Source organism: Oncorhynchus mykiss, chromosome 3 (genome assembly GCF_013265735.2).
Source record: "Oncorhynchus mykiss isolate Arlee chromosome 3, USDA_OmykA_1.1, whole genome shotgun sequence".
In the NCBI taxonomy this organism is placed as follows: domain Eukaryota; kingdom Metazoa; phylum Chordata; class Actinopteri; order Salmoniformes; family Salmonidae; genus Oncorhynchus; species Oncorhynchus mykiss.
The window spans coordinates 58,794,763-58,804,183 of record NC_048567.1 but is presented as its reverse complement, the minus strand read 5'-3'; the positions used below and the strand labels follow the sequence as shown (position 1 = coordinate 58,804,183).

General features: G+C 43.1%; 1 protein-coding gene across 10 annotated transcripts in view; it reads left to right on the top strand.

Moving 5' to 3' along the window:
- Positions 1 to 9,421, top strand: part of LOC110520290 (unconventional myosin-Ib) — a 156,624-nt gene that overhangs the window by 128,071 nt on the left and 19,132 nt on the right. For all 10 annotated transcript variants that reach the window (XM_021597482.2, XM_021597483.2, XM_021597486.2 and 7 more), the window contains 3 exons: positions 218 to 418; positions 1,120 to 1,346; positions 2,850 to 3,050. In XM_021597482.2, the coding sequence (XP_021453157.2) occupies positions 218 to 418; positions 1,120 to 1,346; positions 2,850 to 3,050 (629 nt within the window). The remainder of the gene's footprint in view (positions 1 to 217; positions 419 to 1,119; positions 1,347 to 2,849; positions 3,051 to 9,421) is intronic.

Below are 9,421 nucleotides of genomic sequence, written 5' to 3'. Positions count from 1 at the left end.
CATCTGATTCTTGTAGAGCAAAATAAAATACAGATTTCCCATGTCATGTCAATAGCAATAAGACATGACCGCCCTAAAGATAACTTTGTGCTCTTTCACAGTTAACTCTATTTGGAATATTTACATTACTCTATCTTGAATTTAGAATTTCTAATGAAGAACCTCTAAGAAACCTCTCCTCCGCCTCTGTAAGAATTCGCCCCTCTCTTTATTCTAGAACCAGAATGGAATCTTGGCCATGTTGGATGAGGAGTGCCTGCGGCCAGGCACAGTGACTGACGACACCTTCCTAGACAAGCTGAACACCATCTGTGCTGAGCACCAGCACTTCGAGAGCCGCCTCAACAAGAACTCCAAGTTCCTGACAGACCACAGCCTGCCACACAGCTGCTTCCGCATTCAACATTATGCTGGGAAGGTACAGAGGAGGAACACACACACCTTGCACATCATCAAATACTTGATTGAGCTTGCCTGGCGCAATGCAACCAATTGAATAGAAAGTGCAAAGCTCACACAACTGTCACTCAAAGTATTTGAAAGAAAACCAATACTATTTAAACCCAGGTCTGCAACATCTTCAAAAATGATGGGAATGGGACAACATGGTATACATGTCATCACTGGCCAGGTGTTGAGACAGGATAAATACTGATTATAGTCACCATAGCAGAGCGTGCAGATTTGGCTTAAGAGCATTACCTGGAGGGCGTCACATGCAGTGAAAGAAACATCAGTATTGCATGGGATTTCCTTGACACATGGTGGGATCAGAATAGCCCAGAAAATCTTCAGCTTTAAAGATTCCCTGGGTAAATAGATTTATAATCCCCGTTTGGTCAACATGCAGCACGGACAGTGATGCATTTTTATGAATCAATCCACAGCAAACATTTCCTCAGGATGAGTTTAGGGTTGGCAATAATAAACTAGTACTACAACTACTCCTACAAAAACATGGCATACATGGCCACACAAGTTTACAGGATTCAGAAAAATGACAAGAAAGAAGTTGTCAGTTAACAGAAGTACATTTTTATAATTATGGGACGACAACAGCTATGTTTTGTGTGTTGTATCTGACTGTGTTAATCTGTTCATGTGTCATCTTTTGTGTAGGTGCTGTACCGTGTGGAGGGCTTTGTAGACAAGAACAATGACCTGCTGTACAGAGACCTGTCCCAGGCCATGTACAAGGCCACCCACAGCCTAATGAGACAGCTGTTTCCTGAGGGAAACCCTGCTAAGGTCAACCTGAAGAGACCCCCCACTGCAGGCTTCCAGTTCAAGGCCTCTGTAGGGGTACTCATGAAGAACCTGCAGACCAAAAACCCCAACTACATCAGGTAAGCGACCATTCACTCTGAAGATCATGTATTCTAAAGGACCAGTATTTCACCCCTTTTTCTCCCCAATGTTCGTTGTATCCAGTTGGTAGTTATAATCTTGTCCCATCGCTGTAACACCCTTACGAACTCGGGAGAGGCGACGGTCAAGAGCTGTGCGTCCTCCCAAACACGACCCCGCCAAGACGCACTGCTTCTTTGACACAATGCCCGCTTAACCCAGAATCCAATGTGTTGGAGGAAACATCGTGCACCTGGCGGTTGTGTCAGCGTGCATGCGCCCGGCCCGCCACAGGAGTCACTAGAGCACATTGGGACAAGGACATCCCGGCCGGCCAAACCCTCTCCTAACCTGGACAACGCTGGGCCAATTGTGCACCGCCTCATGTGTCTCCCGGCTGCAATGCAGCAGGATCTGTAGTGACATACAGTTGAAATAGGAAGTTTACATACACCTTAGCCAAATACATTTAAACTCAGTTTTTCACAATTCCTGACATTTAATCCTAGTAAATATTCCGTTTTAGGTCAGTTAGGATCACCACAACATGATGCTGCCACCCCCGTGCTTCACGGTTGGGATGGTGATCTTCGGTTTGCAAGCCTCCCCCTTTTTCCTCCAAACATAACGATGGCCATTATGGCCAAACAGTTCTATTTTTGTTTCATCAGACCAAAGGACATTTCTCAAAAAGTACGATCTTTGTCCCCATGTGCAGTTGCAAACCGTCGTCTGGCTTTTTTATGGCGGTTTTGGAGCAGTGGCTTATTCTTTGCAGAGTGATATAGGACTTGTTTTACTGTGGATATAGATACTTTTGTACCTGTTTCCTCCAGCATCTTCACAAGATCCTTTGCTGCTGTTCTTGGATTGATTTGCACTTTTCGCACCAAAGTACGTTCATCTCTAGAACGCGTCTCCTTCCTGAGCGCTATGACGGCTGCGTGGTCTCATGGTGTTTATACTTGCGTACTATTGTTTGTATAGATGAACGTGGTACCTTCAGGCGTTTGGAAATTGCTCCCAAGGATGAACCAGACTTGTGGAGGTCTACTATTTTTTTTTCTGAGGTCTTGGCTAATTTCTTTTGATGTCACCATGATGTCAAGCAAAGAGGCACTGTGTGTGGAGGTAGAACTTGAAATACATCCACAGGTACGCCTCCAATTGACTTCTGACCCACTGGAATTGTGATACAGTGAGTTATAAGTGAAATAATCTGTTAACAATTGATGGAAAATTTACTTGTCATGAACAAAGTTGATGTCCTAACCGACTTGCCAAAACTAGAGTTTAACCAGAAGTTTGTGGAGTGGTTGAAAAACGAGTTTTAATGACTCCAACATAAGTGTATGTAAACTTCCGACTTCAACTGTAGCTAGCACAGTGCCTTAGACCTCTGCGCCTCTCGGGAGGTCCTGAGTTGTCTCAACTCTGATCCACTGATTACCTTTTGTGTGACCATGCATGTCCATGCCTTGGTGTCTGTCTGTTTTCCTCAGGTGCATCAAGCCCAACGATAAGAAGGTAGCCCACATCTTCACCGACTCACTAGTGTGTCACCAGGTGCGTTACCTGGGCCTGGTGGAGAATGTGCGCGTGAGGAGGGCTGGCTACGCCTTCCGCCAGCCCTATGAGTCCTGTCTGGAGCGATACAAGATGCTCTGCAAGAAGACCTGGCCCCACTGGAGAGGACCCGCCAGGTAGGACCTCTGCTCTACCTGAACAGAAATGCTGTATTTATTATCTGCCTGTTCAGAATGTTGTATTTACCATATGATAAACCTAGAGCAAATATATTTACCTCACTCTTCCTCATTCAAATCAAGGAAATAACACCCTTTTTCAATCAGCACTTGTCACAAAGTGATATTACAGCAGAATGCTGTGAAATTACAGCATACAGTACTAACGACAGGATAATGTATTAACAGCAGTAGTCAGCCATAGATGATTTGCCCAAACATATCCCAACATGATACGGCTACGTCAGCAAGCCGTCTGCTTGCTCTGTGAGACAAACAGTCAAACCAGGGTTCCTTTACACTGCCCTGGGCATTTTGAGGCTGTTGGTTCTTAGCTCTGATGCTGTCATGTTATATTCACTGACAAGTGAGATGGCACTGCAGTGGATAGCAGACGTTCTACTGGCTCCTGACCAATTCTACTATTTTGTTTGCTTTCTTAGTGATCTTAACTTTTTTGGGACGTAACGTTCCTTTCACCGAAAATAGTTTCTGGACTTCTTCTCAGGTTTTTGCCTGCCATATGAGTACTCACAGACATCATTCAAACAGTTTTAGAAACTTCAGAGTGTTTTCTATCCAATACTAATAATAATATGCATATATTAGCAACTGAGACTGAGGAGCAGGCCGTTTACTCTAGGCACCTCTGGGCACCTTTCATCCAAGCTACTCAATACTGCCCCTGCAGCCATAAGAGGTTAACAACAGCTTGTGCGCTATCTCTGTTAGAATACCACATGATAAGCTGCAGACCATAGCTGTCTATTTACCACAACAAAATAATGCTTGCACGAAGACCGCACTCAATGAGTGCGCCGCTTCTCGTGGACGGTGATTTTAGTGCAAGGAAACTGTATTATCTAATTTTTACCAGCATGTCACCTGTGTAACTAGAGGTGACAAAACTCTATCACTTTTACTTCACACACAGAAATGCATACAAGGCTCTCCCTCGTCCTCCCTTTGGCAAATCTGACCATGACTCTATCCTCCTAATTCCTGCTTAAAGCAAAAACTCAGAGGAAGTACCGGTGACGCGCTCAATACGGAAGTGGTCTGATGAAGCAGATGCTAAGCTACGGAACTGTTTCGCTAGCGCAGACTAGAATATGTTTCGGGATTCATCCGATAACATTGAGCAGTTTACCACATCAGTAACCGGCTTCATTAATAAGTGAATTGACGACATCGTCTCCACATAGAGAGGGACACTAATCCGTACACTTATAAGAAATTCCACTACAACCTCCAAGCCATCCAACAGGCAAAGCGTCAATACAGGACTAAGATCAAATCCAACTATGCCGGCTCTGATGCTCGTCGGATTTGGCAGGGTTTACAAACTATTACGGATTGCAAAGGGAAACCCAGCCACGTGCTGCCCAGTGATGCGAGTAGGGCTGTTGCGGTTACCTTATTACTGCCACACCAGTAGTCATGACCGCAGTCAAATTCCACGTGACCGTTGAGTCACACTAATCTCCTTTTGTGCACTCTACGCGTTGGTAGTACCCAACTCACTAACGAGCGCCTAGTGGCCTGGTACTCAGGGCTCTATTGTCCCTCTAACCACTCTGATATCAATGCAAATGCAATCGAAAATCATATCAAACACTTATCATGAAAAGAGGGTCATGCTTTTAAAACTAACCATTAAGGCACATTTTTTTTGACCTCACTGTGATGATCAATTTGAAGAAAAGTTTATCAACAGGTTGAAACTGAGTGGAAAACATGGTCATTGCGGATTTTGTTTCAAAGCCAAACAATGACATGGACAGCGCTTTCTAAGGTGATGATTATTTCAAAGCATTGAAGACGTTGCATGTAGAACACTTATATGCATATTACAGCTTATGCATGGGCACATATATGAGCCCAAGCCCCCCCAAAATAATAAATAACAACGGAATTAAAATAAGGATTGTGCCGTTATACAATACACAGCCTACTGAATATTATGCATGGCAGAAAAACATACAAATAAATAAACTGCTTTAAGATGTCTTTGGTATAAAATTGGTCTAGCCTACACTCCCAAATTAAACACATTTGAGTAATTGCCTTTGAGTGTGGACTGTATTATTATGCATACTGGATGGACTGGTTACCTTATGCTATACTGCAGACTTTCTATCCATAAGTCTGAGAACATATAGTCCTAGGCGATGCTGCTGGTTCAATGATTGAATTTGTATTTGATTTTGAATAGTCTTGTAATAGGGCATTTTTTAAAAATATTTTCATAATTAATAGGCTGACACATGACCTTTTTACATATAGAATATCTCACCATTTTGCATTTCCATCTCCTCTCTCGCCTTCATTCCTTTCTCGAGCGAGTTTCTTTGGGAAAACATGTTACTATCGATGTTCCCGAACAGATTAGATTTGGTTTTTCAAATTAAGCACTGGTTAGCTGCAGGAACATGGTTGGAGAGCCCATGGCATATAGTGTTTGGGCAGAACAGAGCGCAAGCTTTTTTGCTTCTTTTTCAAATAGTATATAGCCTATAGTTGCATCATGCAGCCCATATATATTTTGATTTCTAAGACATTGTAAGGTTTATCATTCACAACTGAATTAGTCAAATAACTCTAAATCTAGTGTATAGGACCGGTTTCAAATTATCACTTTTACGCTCAATATAGCATATGTGCACTCGCTCTGGAATGGGAAAAAATATCCTTTATTTTTTTCAGCTAAGTTCAATTATAGTATTCTTACTATGTAATAATATAAAATAATGGTAACGGACTTAGTGGTTTGTCCTTTAAAAGTTGCAGCTTACTGCAGTGCAGCTTGTATGATGCCTCAGAATTCAATGGCACGTTATTTAAGTTTAACCACTGGTACCATTTAATGCTAGTTAGTGCTAGTTTGACCACCAGAGGGTATCTTTGAGAAATATTTGATAGCCTTCAATAACGGCTGTACTAGAGAATTTAATACCTTTTTTTTTAGGAGACTGATTTTAAGAAATTTAGCTTAATTAAGTTGATTAATATTATGGTGTTTCTATTCCAAGAAAAAAGATAAACCCTTTGGGTTTCCGTTAGAATGGAATGGAAAATATGGTGCTGTACAACGTGACAGTCAGGAGTAGAGTACTGGGCTATTTAGCTAAAGAATCCCCGTAGCGTGCGGGCATGTGGGAGACTGGTGTTCAATTCCCCGGCTGTTCTTGTGAATAAGAAATGGTTCTTAACTACTGACTTGCCTAGTTAAATAAAGGTTACACTATGAGCATAACATTTCTACACCCTAATTTTCTAATTCTAGTCTAACTAATACCCCAATGGAGATGCATTGAATTATCAAGACCAGTCCCCGTCCCGTGCTTGTCTCAGAGCAGCGCGAAACTGTGCTAAAATAGTTGTAGGCTATTGCTTCAAATGCTATTGCTTCTAACTTAAATATGCTCTTTAAATAAATAAGACCTACACCACTTTTAACAGCACATTAGGTAAGCCTAAAGTATATCGAAAAATATGACATGACTCTCCGCCAATAATTACATATAAAGGATTGGAGGATATTTCTGTAATTCATTGATATTTATTCCCATAGTAAATCATTATGGATCCTTAACTAAATAAACATCAGCATTTTGAAAGAGTATTTTTATTATTATTTTATTAAGGAAAGCATAAACATGCTGTTATTAGTTACATTGTTTTAGTTTGAACGTGCAGATTGGCACTAAGAACAGAAGAGCGGGAACGTTTCTCTAGTCTGCTCCATTATTAGTGCAATGCCCCTTAAAGTGTTGCCGGGGTGGGGGTCCACCCCCCCTCCTCCTCCTCCTCCCTTCCCCATGGGCTAGGTCGGTCTTCTGTGCGTGGCTCTGCGGCCCATACCATGCCCCCTGTCCTCGTGCCTTGAACCTAACGCACTTTCAGTGGATTCAACTGGAGAACTGCAAGGCAATCCCATTGTGCGCCACTCGGGAGCAATGACCAATATACAGTGGGGCAAAATAGTATTTAGTCAGCCACCAATTGTGCATGTTCTCCCCCTTAAAAAGACGAGGCCTGTAATTTTCATCATAGGTACACTTCAACTATGACAGACAAAATGAGAAAAAAAAATCCAGAATTGTAGGTTTTTTAATGAATTTATTTGCAAATTATGGTGGAAAATAAGTATTTGGTCAATAACAAAAGTTTATCTCAATACTTTGTTATATACCCTTTGTTGGCAATGACAGAGAGTCAAACATTTGACAGACAGTCAAATGTTTTTTCTGTAAGTCTTCACAAGGTTTTCACACACTGTTGCTGGTATTTTGGCCCATTTTTACCAGAAAGTTCTATTTTGTTTTCATCTGACCATATGACATTCTCCCAATCTTCTTCTGGATCATCCAAATGCTCTCTAGCAAACTTCAGACGGGCCTGGACATGTACTGGTTTAAGCAGGGGGACACGTCTGGCACTGCAGTATTTGAGTCCCTGGCGGCGTAGTGTGTTACTGATGGTAGGCTTTGTTACTTTGGTCCCAGCTCTCTGCAGGTCATTCACTAGGTCCTCCCGTGTGGTTTTGGGATTTTTGCTCACCGTTCTTGTGATCATTTTGACCCCACGGGGTGAGATCTTGCGTGGAGCCCCAGATCGAGGGAGATTATCAGTGGTCTTGTATGTCTTCCATTTCCTAATAATTGCACCCACAGTTGATTTCTTCAAACCAAGATGCTTACCTATTGCAGATTCAGTCTTCCCATCCTGGTGCAGGTCTACAATTTTGTTTCTGGTGTCCTTTGACAGCTCTTTGGTCTTGGCCATAGTGGAGTTTGGAGTGTGACTGTTTGAGGTTGTGGACAGGTGTCTTTTATACTGATAACAAGTTCAAACAGGTGCCATTAATACAGGTAACGAGTGGAGGACAGAGGAGCCTCTTAAAGAAGAAGTTACAGGTCTGTAAGAGCCAGAAATCTTGCTTGTTTGTAGGTGACCAAATACTTATTTTCCACCATAATTTGTAATTTGCATGCGCTGACGAGCTGGCAAGTGTCTTCAATTACATTTTCAACCTCTCCCTGACCCAGTCTGTAATACCTACATGTTTCAAGCAGACCACCATAGTCCATGCCGAAGAATACCAAGGTAACCTGTCTAAATTACTATTGTCCTGTAGACCTCATCTGTAGCCATGAAATACTTTGAAAGCCATGGCTCACATCAACACCACCATCCCAGACGCACTGAACCCACTCCAATTCGCATACCGCCCCAACAGACCCAACACTGTCCTCCCACCTGGACAAGAGGAAAACCTATGTGAGAATGCTGTTCATTGACTACAGCTCAGTGTTCAACACCGTAGTGCCCTCCAAGCTCATCACTAAGCTCAGGACCCTGGGACTGAACACCACCTTCTGCAACTGGATCCTGGACTTCCTGACGGACCTTCCCTAGGTGGTGAGTGTAGGCAACAACACATCTGCCACGCTGACCCTCAACACGAGGACCCCTCAGGGATGCGTGCTTAGTCCCCTCCTGTACTCCCTGTTCAACCACGAATGTGTGGCCGTGCACAGCTTCAACACCATCATTAAGTTTGCTGACGACAACGGTGGTAGGCCTGATCACAGACAAAGATGAGACAACCTATAGGGAGGAGATCAGTGACAACAACCTCTCCCTCAACATCAGCAAGACAAAGGAGCTGATCGTGAACTACAGGAAACAAAGTGCCGAGCACGCCCCCATCCACATTGACGAGGCAGTAGTGGAACAGGTTGAGAGCTTAAAGTTCTTCGGTGTCCACATCACTAAGGAATTAACATGATCCACACAGCAACACAGTCATTAAGAATGCACGACAATGCCTCTTCCTCCTCAGGCTGAAAAGGTTTGGCATGGGCCCTCGGATACTCAGTTCTACAGCTGTACCATTAAGAGCATCGTGACTGGCATCACCGCTTGTTTTGAAGGTGCTACAGAGGGTAGTGCGTACCACCCAGTACATCACTGGGGCCGAGCTCCGTTCCGTCCAGGACCTCTTATACCAGGCGGTGTCAGGGGAAGACCCTAAAAAAATGTCAACTCCAGCCACCCAAGTCATAAACGGTTCTCTCTGCTTCCGCATGGCAAGCGGTACAGATGTACCAAGTCTGGTACCAGCAGGACCCTGAACAGCTTTTACCCCTAAGCCATAAGACTGCTAAATATTTAACCAAATAGACAACTCTTTTGACTCATCACAAACGCTGCTGATACTGCTTATCTGTCCTGTTGCCTAGTTATTTTACCCCTACCTATATGTACACTACCGTTCAAAAGTTTGGGGTCACTTAGAAATGTTCTTGTTTTTGATAGAAAAG